At 43.1% G+C, this 17047-nt stretch overlaps 1 protein-coding gene across 6 annotated transcripts in view; it reads left to right on the top strand.

Annotated features, from left to right (window-relative positions):
- Positions 1 to 17047, top strand: part of LCMT1 (leucine carboxyl methyltransferase 1) — a 55082-nt gene that overhangs the window by 22612 nt on the left and 15423 nt on the right. The window contains exons 3-6 of one of the 6 annotated variants that reach the window (XM_081256328.1): positions 345 to 466; positions 1463 to 1495; positions 7324 to 7400; positions 8297 to 8358. In XM_081256328.1, coding sequence (XP_081112454.1) covers positions 345 to 466; positions 1463 to 1495; positions 7324 to 7400; positions 8297 to 8358 — 294 coding nt within the window. Of the gene's footprint in view, positions 1 to 344; positions 467 to 526; positions 666 to 1462; positions 1496 to 7323; positions 7401 to 8296; positions 8359 to 17047 lie in introns of those variants that run through there. The other 5 variants (XM_081256325.1, XM_081256326.1, XM_081256323.1 and 2 more) reach the window with 5 other exon arrangements.

The raw sequence follows: 17047 nt of genomic DNA, 5'->3' as shown, positions 1-17047 counted from the left end.
TTCCCTAGAGCCGTGAAAAAGCACATTTACAAGAGGAACATTTAGATCAGATGTTTTGATATAAAACACTTGTCTTTCCTAAGTAAAAGTATAGGACACTATTTTTCTTCAGATCGTTAATTCCACCATTAAGTAGCTAGTACTTATTTTTGTTCAACCAGCTTTTTAAAAATAAAAAAATGGAAGAGAGTTTGAAAGTCATTATTTCTCCCATGAAGTCTACAGATAAATGCTGACCCTGAAGAAGGGCAAAGTGTAGTTTTGCTCTCCCTAGCACCGTGGGCTTTGCAGAGATTATTTCTGTCGTCACCGAGCGATAGCTTGCTTCTCTGTCTGTCTCTTAGGATATTTTGCTCGAGTCCATGGCGTCAGCCAGCTTATAAAGGCATTTCTGCGGAAGACAGAATGTAATTGTCAAATTCTAAACCTCGGGGCTGGGATGGATACCACCTTCTGGAGGTTAAAGGTAAATTAAAATTTCCCATTTTCTCTTTCCAGTTGTTTAAATTTAATTTGTTGAAGACATTCACCTGGTTCAAAAGCGTAAAGAAAAGATTAAAATGCAGTGCAGTGGCAGCCTGTCTCCCACCTCTCTTTGCAGCCCGCCAGCCCCACAACTGCCTCCGTCCCCATACTTCATCTCACCAGAGCCCTAGTGAGGATATGTGGGTGGTTTCTCACCTTTTGCTGCTACTAACTGGGTTATAGTAAACATTCTTGGGTACATTTCCCCTGCATGTGTGGCAGTATACCAGGAGAAGGAGCAAGGATTCTACCCGTGGAACTGCTGGGACAAACGAACACTCGCGTTTGTAATTTTTTTTTTTTTTTTTTAAAGTTACTTTATTTATTTATTTATTTACTTTTGGCTGTGTTGGGTCTTCGTTTCTGTGCATGGGCTTTCTCTAGTTGTGGCAAGCGGGGGCCACTCTTCTTCGCAGTGCGCGGGCCTCTCACTATCGCGGCCTCTCTTGTTGCGGAGCACAGGCTTCAGACGCGCAGGCTCAGTAGTTGTGGCCCACGGGCCTAGTTGCTCCGCGGCATGTGGGATCTTCCCAGACCAGGGCTCAAACCCGTGTCCCCTGCATTGGCAGGCAGATTCTCAACCACTGCGCCACCAGGGAAGCCCTCGCGTTTGTAATTTTGACGATAACTTAAGATTTTATTGTAGGCATCGCAGTGTCTTAGGTAACATTTGGAGATTTGCAAGGCTGGGTAATGATAACATGATGCAAAGCCCTTTTGTAGTCCTTCTCTGATTTGATGCCTCAATTGTTCTATTTGGCTTCAAGGGCAGGTGTAATTATACTCACTCATAGGAAAGGAAACTTGGGTCTAGTTAGTGGCAGAACCAGGACTAACGTTCTGGTCTCTGATTCCCGGGCTGGATTTTATTGCCAAACCTTTTCCCTACAAATATCTCACTGATTGCAGTTTCTTTCTTTTTTCTTTTTTTTTGTAGGTTTGTACAGATTTTTCTTGGTTCTTCTGTCAGGTCAGTCATGTGGTAGTAATGGGTATGTGCGTCTCTCCAGATTTCTTTTTAAAAAATAATTAATTAATTAATTTGGTTTTGGCTGCATTGGGTCTTCATTGCTGCACGCGGGCTATCTCTAGTTGCGGTGAGCAGGGGCTTCTCTTCCTTGCAGTGCGTGGGCTTCTCATTGCAGTGTTTCCTCCTGTTGCAGAGCACGGGCTCTAGGTGAGCGGGCTTCAGTAATTGTGGCACTCAGGCTCAGTAGTTGTGGCTTGCAGGCTGTAGAGCACAGGCTCAGTAGTTGTGGCACACGGGCTTAGTTGCTCCGCGGCATGTGGCATCTTCCTGGACCAGGGCTCGAACCCGTGTCCCCTGCATTGGCAGGCGGATTCTTAACCACTGCGCCACCAGGGAAGTCCCTCTTCAGATTTCTTGCAGGTGTACACCAAGATAGATGAGAGTATGTAGGTATAACTCGACCTGCATTATCTATTTTGTCCCTAATTAGCTCACCTGATAAGAAGGTCTTTGGTCATCAGAGCTCCCAACCTTTCTGTTACTTGAGAATCAGTGTCCTCAACATGGCCCTAGTATCGTTTGCCTCTGCATTCTTCCTTCTAGGTGAGATAACTGACATTTATGAAGTGTCTTTACATATATGACATCATAAGTTAACACAAGAGCTGTGTTGGGTGGGGGAGCTTACACATCTGAGGGAAGTGGGGCTTTGAAAGTCTGTGTCTTCCCCCAAATTGGACAGCCAGTGGCATTAGGACGTGGAACCAACATTGGCTCCGGCTCATCAAGCTCCCAATTCCTTCCTCTTTCCTCTGCACACAGCTCTGTGGTTGTTCGGGAGAGTCTTTTCTGTGGGTCGATTGTGCCTCTGTAACGCCGTGACCCTGGTGTGGTGGAAGCAACTGGAACAGAATGTAGTGTAAGAGTGTGTGCACTGCCGGCATTACAGGGGACACTGGAGAAATCCCTCCTTTTTACCCTTTTGACTTGGTCATGTGGTTTGGTTTTTTCCCCCATCTTGTAGGTAGGTTAATAATGAATAAATCTGAGATTTTAATTTCTGAGCCAGGTACACCGAGGCTTATGTGCCCCTTCCAAGAAAAAGTTTCTCTGTCAAAGGTGAGGAAGGGGAGTAGCACAGGGCCTTAAAGTCCTTTGTGGAAGTTTTTTGTTTTATTGATAATTGTATTGATCTGAAGGGATTTTTAAAAATCTGAAGTTTCTCTCTCTTTTTTTTTAAGTTATGCTTGTTTGCTCTTTTATTTTTTTTAAGTCTTTTCCATTTTGTTGTGAGTTTTCCCCCCGATTTGATGTTTTCCTTTAATTTTTATTTTTTTAATTAATTAATTAATTTATTTTTTTTTTTAATTTTTTTTTTTTGCGGTATGTGGGCCTTTCAACTGTTGTGGCCTCTCCCGTTGCGGAGCACAGGCTCCGGACGCGCAGGCTCAGCAGCCATGGCTCACAGGCCCAGCCGCTCCGCAGCATGTGGGATCTTCCCAGACCGGGGCATGAACCCGTGTCCCCTGCATCGGCAGGCGGACTCTCAACCACTGCGCCACCAGGGAAGCCCTAATTTTTATTTTTTATTATTTATTTATTTGGCTGCTTGCGTACTTGCGGGATCTTAGTTCCCCGACCAGGGATCAGACCCCGTTCCCCTGCAGTGGAAGGGCGGAGTCCTAACCACTGGACCGCCAGGGAATTCCCTTGTTTGCTCTTTTAGAGCTGAGGTTGCACAGGCCAAATCTGGCCAGCCACCTATTTTTGTAAATAAAGTTTTATTGGAACACAGCCATGCCCATTTATTTACATCTTATCTATGGCTCTCACAGCAGGGCTGAGTAGTTACAGCAGAGACCATTATGACCTACAAAGCCTAAAATGCTTACTTTCTGACTCTTTCCAGAAAGTTTGTTAATCCCTGTTTTAGAGCTATATGCGCCTCTCTAAAAGAGCAGGGGAAGTCGTGTCCATCGATCTTATAGTCTCGTGCTCTTTCCACCTGGGATGGCCCCCCGGCTGCACCAGCAGAGGCTTAGTTGTGAGTCACAGGCCTTCTGGGGCCACTACTGTGTGAGCTTGTTCTGTATAATCTCAGGGGCCCAAGACTGGACAGTTGAAGACTCTCATCTTCAGGCAGCAGGCAAAAACAGGGCCAGGGAAAGCTGGTATTGTCATGAGCAAAGAATAAAGGGTGAGTGAAACCCTTTAAGTGGCCTCACTTCTTGGTGTCTCTTGAATTCTGTTCCTGTACAACCAAAGGGTCGGGTATGGAGGGGAAACAGACTCAGTTTTGGCCGCCTGTGAAGTGGTCGACTACCTTGGATCTTGGAGTCTGAGGGCCACCCTTCCTCGTGGCTGTTCCTGGCTTCCCCCCGGTGACTGTGCCCTGCCTTGGGTGTCTCCCCTGCCTCTTGTGCCATGCGAGCTACTTGGGAGTGGAGTGTCAGAGGGCCGCAGAGAATCATGGAATAAAAAGTTGAAGCATCACTTGCCAGAGCCATTTTGCCCGTTTCTGAAAGCTGAGAAAGAGGATGTCTGTTTCTTAAAAGCTCCAGGTGTGCCTTTTGTAAGCTTTCCTTCCTCAGTTACCCCTTATTCAGAATTCTTATGAGGATCAAGTGCACAACTGCCTGGGAAAGCTCTTTAAAAAGTCAGAAGTCCTGGGCATCTACCCTCAGAAAACCATAATTCAAAAAGAGTCATGTACCACAGTGTTCATTGCAGCTCTATTTACAGTAGTCCAGACATGGAAGCAACCTAAGTGTCCATCGACAGATGAATGGGTAAAGAAGATGTGGCACACATATACAATGGAATATTACTTAGCCCTAAAAAGAAACGAAATTGAGTTATTTGTAGTGAGGTGGATGGACCTAGAGTCTGTCTTACAGTGAAGTAAGTCAGAAAGAGAAAAACAGATATCGTATGCTAACACATATATATGGAATCAAAAAAAATGGTTATGAAGAACCTAGGGGCAGGACAGGAATAAAGACAGACGTAGAGAATGGACTTGAGGACACGGGGAGGGGGAAGAGTAAGCTGGGATGAAGTGAGAGAGTGGCATGGACATATATACACTACCAAATGTAAAATAGCTAGCTAGTGGGAAGCAGCCACATAGCACAGGGAGATCAGCTCAATGCTTTGTGTCCACCTAGCGGGGTGGGATAGGGAGGGTGGGAGGGAGACGCAAGAGGGAGGAGATATGGGGTTATATGTATATGTACAGCTGATTCACTTTGTTATGATGCAGAAACTAACACACCATTGTAAAGCAATTATACTCCAATAAAGATGTTAAAAAAAAAAGTCAGAAGTCCTGTGTGAGATGTGGGACACTATGCTGTCCTTCATTTATTTGCTTTTGATTGTCCTCATGGTCTTCTGGAATTTTAGACTGTTCTTAACACTCTATACCTTGTGAGTAAAAGTTCTTGAAAGGTGTTGTAGAATTTCTTAGAGAAAGTTACTTCTGTGTATACTTTAAACACATCCTCTGAATATCTTCAGATAACTTTTACATAGCCCTGCTCTGTAGTCAGGTAGTAGGTATGTGTTGCAATTCCAAGAGTGAACAGCTGAAGGTGGGTGAGTCCAGGTCTCCTCTGATGTCAGGAAACCGTATTGTCCCTTTGTTTTGTTTCTTTCTTTTTCTCTTCTTCCTTCTCTGTCCTTCCCCTCCTTCCCCCAGACCAGACCCCCTGAAATTTTAACTGAGGACCATTTTCCGTGTGGGTGGATCTTCCAATTCTGTTACTTGCCCTTAGGGGTCACCTTCCTACCAGGAACTGCTTCCTCATGATTTCTGCCTCCATCATTCTGTCCTGGGGTGGGCGGGGGGGGAATCTGCTGCCCCTCCTGACCTGTCCTTCATCTCTAGTTATTGTCTGTGTAAATGGTGCTCTTACCTGCCAGTCTGCTCAACAGAAACAAGGAAACATCCTTACTCCTCCTTTTTCTTTATCCCATCCTACACCAAAGAAACCACCACCAGGTTCTGGATATCAGCAACTTTCTTTTTCTTTCCTCTTTTTAAATTTTTTTAAAATAAGTAGCTCTCTATTTCTGGGATATAAGTGCAGGTGGGCATGAGGGTATTAAAAGAGTAGCAGGTTATGGAACGCCTTGTTTCTTGCTAAGTCTTAGGGGTGTGAAGAGCTGTTGCAGGCAGAAAGGGGTGGTGGTTTAGTCTTTACAGCTGGTGATAATAGAGCTGAGGAGAGGATGCATTTGAGAATACTCAGCAGGGCTGAGTGATTTTTTTAAATTGAAATATATCAATACTTGACATAATTTTTTAATTGAAGTATAGTTGATTTACAATGTTTTGTTAGTTTCAGGTGTACAGCAGAGTGATTCAGTTATATATATATAGAGAGAGATAACAGACATAGATATAGATATCTATTCTTTTCCAGGTTCTTTTCCCTTATAGGCTATTACAAAATATTGAGTAGAGTTCCCTGTGCTATACAGTAGGTCCTTGTTGGTTGTCTATTTTATATATTGTAGTGTGTATGTTAATCCCAAACTCCTAATTTGTCCCTCCCCCCTTTCCCCTTTGGTAACCATAAGTTTGTTTTCTCTGTCTGTGGGTCTATTTCTGTTTTGTACATAAGCTCATTTGCATCATTGTTTTTAGATTCCACATATAAGCGATATCATATGATTTGACACATAATACTACGTTAGTTGCATAGTATGTATTACATAGTGATCTGACATTTGTGTACATTCGGGCTGAGTGATTGATTGGACAGGAAGGAGGAGCTGGAGAATTCTAGCATGACCAGTAGGTGAGTGGATGGGCGTGTAGCCACCGACTAAGCTAGGAAAAGCACGAGGGGGAAGCAGGCTGTGTGTGTGTGTTTCACACTTTTTAAAACTGCAGCCACAGTAAAAAAATAACTGTACATCCCTAGCCAGGACCCACGTCTATGTACCTATGTCTGTAAATAATAAGGGCACACACATGGTACTTACTAAGGGCAGGCCCTGTTCTGAGTGTCACTCACGTATTTCCTCATTAATCCCCACAACCCTATGAGGTGTTATTTTCTCTACTTTTCAAATGAGGAAACCTTGGCCCAGGGAGTTTAGTGACTTTCCCAAGGCCTCATAGCAAACAAGTGGTGGAGCTGGGATTTGAACCTTGTCCCTCCAGGCTCCAGAGTGCCTGCTGTTTACCACCCCACTATTCTCCACTATCACAGAAAAAAATAAATGTATCCCTCATTCCACGTGATGCTTTCTGATATTTGTTACTTTATTCTATTTCATCCCCAAACTGCTGGTCACAACCCACCACATTGGTTTCTTGACCCTCTCTAATAGGTCTCAAGCTACTTAAAAAAAAAAAAATAATAATTAATTAATTTTTGGCCGCATTGGGTCTTCGTTGCTGCGCGCGGGCTTTCTCTGGTTGTGGCGGGGCGGGGCTACTCTTCGTCGCGGCGCGCGGGCTTCCCGTTGTGGTGGCTTCTCTTGTTGCGGAGCACATCAAGCTGTTTTTTTGAGAAATACTCTTAATGTCCTGCTTCCAGTCTACCTCTTAACATCCCAGTGACCATTCCCCTGATTCAGGCTCCCCGTCACTTGTCTACTGGGCAGCTACAATAAGCTCCTTTTTCCCTCCATTTGTTCTTTATGCTGAGACCAAATAACTTGAAAAGTACGTTTCTTACCATATCGTTCCCCTGATTTTAAATCTGTAAGTATCCCATTGCTCTTCAGGCCCCTAGCACTTGGTACATGAAGATGATAGGTAAATGTATGAGTAATAAATAATTATAGAAAGATTACTGTGTGTTTTTTCTCAGGATGAAGATCTTCTACCAAGTAAATATTTTGAAATCGACTTTCCAATGATAGTCACGAGAAAGCTGCACAGCATCAAGTAAGTATGGCTTTGGCCGGAAGCAAGAGCTTGGTGACGAACCAGATCCAGATCCTGGTAGATGGCAGGTCTGAGGCAGGAGACTTCATTTTAGGGCACTGCTTTCCTTTCATCCCCTCCTCCCTCTTTCTTGCCCCCGGGACCCTCATTCCAACATTTGTGCAGTCTTCAACATAAAATATACCCTCCTTTGTGACTCTTCTCTCCATTCATGTAATTTCTCTGAACATTTTTAAAAATGACCTAGAGTAGATTAATAATCTGAATTTAAAAATTTTTTATATTGGATTGTAGTTGATTAACAATGTTGTGTCTGAATTTTTATGTGTATTTTGCTTACTTATCGTCAGGGTATAGAAAGGTGCCTGGCCCAGAATAGATGTGTAGTAAATATTTTTTGAATGAATGAATGGGAGGCTGAAGTTAATCAGTTATTTTGGGCTCGGCCTATGGGATTTTAGTTCCCCGACCAGGGATCGAACCCATGTCCCCTGCATTGGAAGCACAGAGTCCTAACCACTGGACCACCAGGGAATTCCCTGGTTTTTTGCATATTTTTGATTGGGAGAGTTATCACATAAATGTTACTAAAAACACTGGAACATTTGGAAAATTCTTGCTAACCTGTGTGTAGCTGTTTCTAAGTAAGTATGTCATGATCAGTTTGTGATTTGATATCAGATTCTCCGTGTAAAGCTTAGCTGACCTAACTGACTTGTATCCCCTGGACTTTTACTGTATGTGCCTAGGGTCAAATGTGATTAAACAGATGACCGTTTGGCGTGGCCCTTCCTTTGAGTAGTAGCGATACCTATTTGCCATGTCTGTAGTGGTTGCCTGCATTTTAGCGGTAAATGAGCTGCTTGACTCACCTTTCTTTTTCTCATCTTCTACAGATTGAAACCTCTCCTATCAAAACCCATTTTAGACTTACATTCAGAGGACACACTTCAAATGGGCAAGTATCCTTAACCTAAGTAATACAACCTGGGCTATATAACAATTTTTGCTCTTTTTCCCCTTTTCTTTTTAAAGATGGTGGGTGTGTGTGTGTGTGTGTGTGTGTGTGTGTGTGTGTGTGTGTGTACGAATACACGTATCCTTCTGCTGATACATTTTCACTTCCACCACAGTTACTATGAAGGAATTTAAAACAGTTTTGATGTGATTCTTCTTAGATGTCCATAGGTCCCACTCTTTAAAAAGAATTTAAATTAGTTGTGAACATTTCAAAAATGGGAGATTTTTCATGAAAGTCTTGATTTTCAGTTTTGCTTGGAAAAATCACATCTAGCTCCTACCTGGCAGTCATTGAGCAGCGGCCGCTTCATTTAGAAGGGTCGTGTCTTCTCCAGTTCTGACCCCACCACTCCCTCTTGTCTTACACCTGACCTGCTTCCTGGTTTATGTCACCTCCTTGGCCCCTGCAGTCAGTTTTTCCCCTCAAGTTTTAATTATGAATGTTTACAACACCACTTTCCTCATTTCTAAGCCTTTCGAATTATGGTAAAACTCTTCCAGAATCTTCCATTGTTTTCAGTCTCTATCTGACAGAGAGGTTCCAGGGCCTTATTAATAATTTGGGTCAGAAAACATGCTTAGAGAGGATGGCCTTCTCGGATGGTTGACACAGATAGCACAGCAAACATCAGACAATTAGATACGCTTCCTCTTTTACACAACCGCAGTGCTTTAGTCATCCTCCTGGTGATCAGATTCCCAATAAAGTTTCCACAGAAAATGATATCTCCCCCCATCCTTTGTTTCCCTTATACAAGTTGTAAGTAGAAGCTGTTCAGGCTTTGCCATTTGCTGGCCTATTTGCTTTCTGTACAGTTTTGCTACCGTAATTTTCTATGTATTTGGTGTCAGAATGATTATCTGCAGTGAATGTGCTAGTACTTTTCTAGGACTTTGATCCATCAATGTAGAAACATATAAAGTAGAAAGTAAAGACTTAACCATAATCCCTTCTCCCACCCAAGATAACCAGTGTTCAGAGTATTTTCTACTGCAGATGAACAGTATACCCAGAGAAAGGTAAATGTCACACATAATAAAGTACACACACAGATATAATCCAGTGCATGGCACATAAAAGTCTCAATAATTTTTTGTTGAATGAATGTATATATACATTGAATAAATATATGTTGTAGTGTAACATATATTTGTTGAACAAATGGATCTATACTTCTATATATAAATATAGGTTTATATGTAATTTTAATAAAATAAATAATCTATACATACTGTTTTGTGACTTGCTCTTTTCATGTCCTAGTAAATCATGGCTGTCTTTTCATGTCAGAATATATAAATCTACCTCATTATTTCTAATGGCTTTACAGTACTCCTCTGCATGGAAAGTCCATTTTATTTAATCTTTTCCCTACTGATGGTCATTTAGATTGCTGCCTTTTTATATTTTTATATTCAACAGTGTTGTAGAAAACACATATATATGTGCGTATTTGCAGGAATTGCTAGCTCAGAGAATTGTACATTCTGAATTTTAATAGCTACTACCAAACTGATCTTCAAGAACATTTTATTAATTTATGTTTCATTAAGAGCAGATGAGGACTCTCTCTCTCTACACCCTCACTAATGCTGGATATTATGATTTTTAAAAATTTCTACCAATCTGATGGGCTGTAACAATGTCCCATTATTTGAAAATTTTATATAACTTTGAATGCTAATGAGATAGAGTATCTTTCTATAGTTTTATTGGCCTTTAGGAATTTCTTTGTAAATTGCCTTTTCATTTCCTTTGCCCATTTTTTTCTTCAGTTGCATTGTTTCCCCCCAGTCTTTTTTTTTTCAATTTGTAGGAACCCTTTATAACATACAGATACGTTCTTTGATAAAAGCCTCTTGTCAACTTTTTTAAAAAAAGTATTTGTTTATATGTTTATATTTATTTGGTTGCACCGGGTCTTAGTTGCAGCAGGTGGGCTCCCTTAGGTGCAGCTCACAGACTCCTTAGTTGCGGCTCGCCGGGTCCTCAGTTGCAGCACCTGGGCTCCTTAGTTGCAGCTCCAGGGCTCCTTAATTACGGCAGGCAGTCTCCTTAGTTGTGGCTTGTGGGCTCCTTAGTTGTGGCATGTGAACTCTTAGTTGGGGCATGCATGTGGGATCTAGTTCCCCGACCAGGGATCGAACCTGGGCCCCCTGCACTGGGAGCATGGAGTCTTATCCACTGCGCCACCAGGGAAGTCTCTTGTCAACTTTTTTTATTGTATATTTTTTTCTTAGTCTTTTGCTTGTTTTTTTAAATCTGTGTTTGTGTCTTATGTGGGTAAATTCTCCAGTCTTGTCCTTTATATCAATAGTTTTTGATCTTGCCATCATACTGAGAAAGGAATCTGAGTAAAAATAAATAAAAACGTGAATGAAAATCTGAGAAAAGTGATAGATGATAATAAAACTGACCAAAATTTCATTTAAAAATTACCCTTTTTCATCAAACCCCTGGGGCTGTGATTGTAAGAATCACCACTATTTATTTATCAATAGGAGAGAATAAGTGCTGACAAATTAAACTGATACATTATCGACTGTTAGATGCATCCAGATTTCAGAAATGTGAAAATGTGAAAAATATATGCATCTTAGAATTGATGATAGATGTTTTCTTAAGCTGAACTATGCACAGGGTAAGAAATTAAAAGTATGTAAATGAGCACACCATGAAAAGTAAGTCAGGATGAGTTCTTAAAAAGTAAGTCAGATTCTATTACTTTCCTGCTTCAATCTTTCTAGTGCTGAAATTTACATGGTTAATTGGGTGTCTGGATGCTTCCTGATTTTCTTTCCTTTTTTTAAAAATATTTATTTTTATTATTTATTTGGCTGCGTTGGGTCTTAGTTGAGGCACGTGGGATCTTTAGTTGTGGTGTGTGGGCTCTTCGTTGGGGTGTGCAGGCTTCTCTCTAGTTGTGGTGCAGGCTCCAGAGTGCGTGGGCTCTCTAGTTGTGGCACACAGGCTCTCTAGTTGTGGCGCAGGCTCTAGAGCACACGGGATTAGTTGCCCCATGGCATGTGGGATCTTAATTCCCCGACCAGGGATCGAACCTGTGTCCCTTGCATTGGAAGGCAGATTCTTAATCACTGCACCACTAGGGAAGTCCCCCGATTTTATTTTCGACTACAGTAACTATGATCTCACCACACTGCCCTCCTGCTGTCCTCTGAATGTTCCAAGCTTGCTCTCACCTTCAAACCTTTCCTCTTCCCCTGGCCTGGAACTCTTTCCCCCTAATTTTGCTTAATGGGCTCCATCTCATCACCCATGTCCCACTTCAGCTGCCACCTCTTACTCTAGGCATAGTTTTCTCTCATCCTCTTTTATTTTCTTCATAGCTCTTAATACTCTGATGCTATCTTGATTCTTCATTTGTTTAATGATTCACCATCTCTCCCTCCTTGAGGGGATAAGCCTCAAGAGCACAGGAACCTCTCCTATCTTGTTCATTACTATATCCCCAGCACCTAGAACAGTGCCTGACACACAGAGATTATTGATGGAATAAATACATACCTGAATGCTTGAATGAGTGAATGTTTGTGTCTTTGTAATCCATCTCAACTCCGATGTGGAACTGGTTGAGTATAAAGTAAAAAGAGCAACAAATCAAAGCATTTCAGAGTGGTGTCAGGTATCTCAGCTGAGCCTTAAGAAGGAGAAACTCTCTAGGGGGAAGATTGTCTCACACAAGGCAAGCTTAGGGAAAGAAGGAGCATGCAAGGAAGCTGAAAGGCCAGTGTGACTGGAGCTGGCAGTGGGGAGGGGTGCATGGCTCAAGATGAAGCTGAAGAAGGCGGGGCTGCATCTTGCAGGATCTCCTCAGCCAGGCCAAGTAGTGTGGACTCTCTTCTAAGGGAGGTGGGACCCTGTTATGTGCTCCCAAAAGACTGCACCCCCCTTTGTAATGTTCCCACACTTGTCCACTCTTCATCTTCCCTGCTGGATTGCAGGCCCCATGGGGGTAGGACCGTGCCTTTTTGTTCATCAGTTTCTTCCCAGGACTCAGTGCCCAGGACATAATGAGAGCTCAGTAAGTACTCCTGGGTGGACAGATGGACAGACAAACAAGCAAAACTTCTGTGTGGTCCAGAAATCCACCTGAGGCTGTCTTTATTTTACAATGCTTTTTTTTATTATAATTTTTTAAACTTTTTATTTTATATTGGAGTACAGCCGATTAACAACGTTGTGATGGTTTCAGGTGCACAGCAAAGCGACTCAGCCATACATGTATATGCATCCATTCTCCCCAGACTCCCCTCCCACCCAGGCTGCCACGTAATATTGAGCAGAGTTCCCTGTGCTATGCAGTAGGTCCCCGTTGGTTATCCTTTTAAAATATAGCAGTGTGTACATGTCAATCCCAGCTTTATTTTTAATTTTATTTTTATTTTTTTGCGGTACGTGGGCCTCTCACTGTTGTGGCCTCTCCCATTTCAGAGCACAGGCTCTGGACACGCAGGCCCAGCGGCCATGGCTCACGGGCCCAGCTGCTCCGCGGCATGTGGGATCTTCCCGGACTGGGGCACGAACCTGTGTCCCCTGCATCGGCAGGCGGACTCTCAACCACTGCACCACCAGGGAAGCCCCAGCTTTTTTATTTTTAAACTAAAATGTTCTAGGAAAATCTGGAGACCTAAAGGAACACTTTGCAATCCTAATAATAAGTCTGTCTTTGAAGACATATAATGAATGGGATTGATGGGACTCACTCAGGTCAGTAGCACATGGGAACACATCTCTCTTGAAATGCTGACTTGGAGGTGATGGAAGAGATCGTGACTTGCATGCCCTGTGGATTCTGTGTGTGTGTGTGTGTGTGTGTGTGTTTAACTACCATGTTACATTGTGTAAATCTTCCACTTTCTCCTGCCTTTCATAGGTGTGAGCTGAATGAGGCAGATAATTAAAGCCTATATGAGCTTTTGCTCTGTAACAAACCACTGCAAAGCATGTGGCTTAAAATAACAGCCGTCTGTTTAGCTCACAATCCTGCAGCTTGGCAACTTGGGTTGGGTTCATCTGGGTGGAGCTTCTCAGCACCTGCCCGGATTTTTTTTTTTTTTTTTTTTAATTTATTTATTTATTTATTTTTGCTGTGTTGGGTCTTCGTTTCTGTGCGAGGGCTTTCTCTAGTTGTGGCAAGCGGGGGCCACTCTTCATCGCGGTGCGCGGGCCTCTCACCATCGTGGCCTCTCTTGTTGCGGAGCACAGGCTCCAGACGCGCAGGCTCAGTAGTTGTGGCTCACGGGCCTAGTTGCTCCGTGGCATGTGGGATCCTCCCAGACCAGGGCTCGAACCCGTGTCCCCTGCATTAGCAGGCAGACTCTCAACCACTGCGCCACCCGGGAAGCCCCACCTGCCCGGATTTAATCATCTGTGGTCTGGTCTTCACAGAAGACCTCCACGATGTACCACCATTGAGTTAGGCCAAGGAGTGCATGCCCACTTTCCTTTACTAAGCGCCTCAGTAAATCTTTCATGATGACTCTAGGTTAAAAAACATATCAGCAATTCTGTTTATTAATAAGTTGGGTTCAAGCATTGTAAGTATTTATGTCCTAACAACTTTTTGGTCATTTGAAAAAACAGCCACTTACATTCTAAGAACAAATACTCTCTTAATTTCATTCTTAAATAACCACAGTTACTTCTAATGGGATATGTGCTCCTGTCGGGCCATTTATGACCTCACCTGGGAGCCAGATTGGACACTACCACCTGTTCCTCTTGCAATATTGCAGATGATGTTTGAGCAGTAGTGGCTTTTTCATCACAGTCACACCTGAGAAATCAGCTTTGCAGAGATACGGTGTCATTAGGAGTGCAGAGAAGTCTCCTGTGGAAACTGTGACTGCCTTGAGCTGGTGGTCTGCTTGTGTCTGGTGCATGTTGAGTATCTCTGGGTTTCCCTCAAAAATTTAAAACATCCTGTTCTGCCCTTGTGAGTTGGTTGTGCCACCCCAGGGCACCTCAGTACAGTTTGGGGTCCATGGAGCTCAGCACTTTGACATCTCCCTTAATCTTAGCCATAACCGTATGAGGTTGCCATTGTATGCATTTTATACTTAAAAGTAGGTGAGAGGAGTATGTCATATGACTAGGAACTGGCAGAGCAGACATTTGCTGTCAGGGCTGTTTGAGACCAAAGCCCATTCCTCTGCAGGTGTACTCCAAAGAGAGTTTTCATCTTGGGAACCATGTCCTGGATAAAAGCTACGGCATGTTAAGTTGTCCCTATCCAAGAATAGTTAGGACTATTTAAGGATTTTAAAAATTTAACATCGACTAGTGATTTTGAATTTTTGTGTGTAAGTTTAACGTAGGGTTTCTTAACCTCAGCCTTCCTGACACCTGGGGCCGGATAATTCCCTGTTGTGGGGCTGCCCTGCACAGTTTATAATGTTTAGCAGCATCCCTAACCTCTGCCTATTAGATGCCACTAGCATCCCCCAGTTGCGACAACCAAAAATGTCTCCAGGCACTGCCAGATGTTCCCTAGGGACAAAGTTGCCCTGGTTGAGAACTGCTGCTTGAATGAAATGATGACCAAGCCTGAGGAATAGGATTTTCATACTTGTCTCTTCATTCTGGCCGTGTACAAATTGGTTCTTAATTTTTAAAAAACCCATCATGGTGTTATGTTTTCAGGGGTTCTCCCTCTTGAATCCTCTTAGAAGTCAATCCTCTAAAGATTGATCACAGAAGGAACTACTAGTAGCAGTTCGGAGGTTTTCAATCAATGTTAATTGGCTTTTCCAGAATTGGGCAATTATGGGCTATTCCTTTAGAAAGTTGTTCTTATAAGAGTATCACACAAAAAGCTTTTTAATCCTCTCCCGTTTTTCTCTTAGGAAGTAGAAAATAGAAAAAAAGGAAGGGACTGTGGGTCTCGTTTTGATGAGCAAGGTCTTTTTCTCACCCAGTCTCAGAAGCATTCCAAAGGTGTCAAGGTTTTTTTTGTTGTTCCCATGGTCTCTTGCTAGAGTTAGATTTTATAAAAATGGCATATCTTCCCAGAATAGTAAAACTCCTTTGAAACTTGCCCTGAGCCTGTATCCTCTACCAAATGCATTCTGTTTCTTGTGAAATGAAGGTAAGGCATCCTTCAAGGGCAGATACTAGACCTTCTATTTCTACACAGCTTGAGTAGCCCCTGACTTCAGAGGAGCATGGGGATCATCATGGGTGTGTGGTGTGCGTTATTAGAGCATCAGATCTATCATTAATGGGACCTTGGGGACATCACACCCAGCACTTCCCAGGCAGTATGCCAGCTTGCCAGGGCACACGGATGGGCCACTGCTGGGTATGCCCCAGGTCATTGACCCTTGCTCAATTTTGACCTTGTGCTCAATTTTTAAGAGTAATCATGACCATGTGCCCTTTTTGTCTTGTGTGCTACCTTTAGATCCACATCTCTGAGTAAGACGTGTCTTCCGTGAGCTGCACAGTTAAAGGAAACCACATGCTTCAACATTCTGATGGTCTCTTTGTGTGTGTGTCTGTGTGTGTGTGTGGTCAGGGATGGAAAAACTCATCTTGAATATATATGTTGTTTGTAAGAAGGCACACAGGCATTTGGGAATCACTGCTGGTTTTCACAGCAGGGCAAGCAGGTGCCTTCACGTCCTTGATATTCTTTTCTGGACTCAGGTGTTACGGTGCCTGGGACTGACTCTGGGTTTCCCAGCCTTGCCCTTTGGTGGTTTCCTGACACCTAGCAGATTCCTAGGCGGTATTTCTTGTAGCTTATGGGGTGTGGCCAAGTGTACTTGAACAAGCTGAATGGGGTTCTCAAGAACATAAGGGTGAACCTGCTTACACGCTGTCTCGCCTTTCCCACACTCTTTGCTGTCGGTTCTCAGGAGAGAACCTGAGTTCTTAGCAATGACGTAGGATGGCTGTAGAATGTCCCAGCTTCTTCCGTGGTTTGTACCTTTGAGGAATTTGAGTGAACAGTGCTTCAGGTAAATAATCAAGCAATTTAATTTCTTGTTTATTATAATCTACTTTTAAAAATAGAGAGTTTAAATTGAAAAGAATTTCAGGCCTACACAAAAATAATGTGACTAGATTGATGAACCTCCATGTACCTATCGCCTAACTTTATTACCAGTCTCATTTCATCTGTACTGGTGGTTCTAAAAGTGTAGTCCCAGGCTAACAGCATCAACCCCATCTGGAAACTTGTTAGAAATACAGATTTCTACTTTTGAAAAATCTGAATCAGAAACTCAGGGGCCGGAGCCTGAGCAGTCTGTTTTTTTTTGTTTTTTTTTTTTTTTTTTTGTGGTACGCGGGCCTCTCCCGTTGCAGAGCACAGGCTCCGGATGCACAGGCTCAGCAGCCATGGCTCACGGGCCCAGCCGCTCTGCGGCATGTGGGATCGTCCTGGACCGGGGCACGAACCTGCATCCTCTGCATCAGCAGGCAGACTCTCAACCACTGCGCCACCAGGGAAGCCCAGCAGTCTGTTTTAACAAGCCCTCTGGGCGAATCTGAAGCCTGCCAAAGCTTGAGAACTACTATACATACCATTCCATCCAACCTCTGGTGGAATATTTTAAAGGAAATATTTTATTTGTAAATACTTTAGTACATAAACTATTTT

This window comes from Mesoplodon bidens (assembly GCF_964165515.1).
Source record: "Mesoplodon bidens genome assembly, chromosome: 15".
In the NCBI taxonomy this organism is placed as follows: Eukaryota; Metazoa; Chordata; class Mammalia; order Artiodactyla; family Ziphiidae; genus Mesoplodon; species Mesoplodon bidens.
Note: the sequence above shows the minus strand (reverse complement) of the source record. Positions and strands in the feature narration are given on the sequence as shown.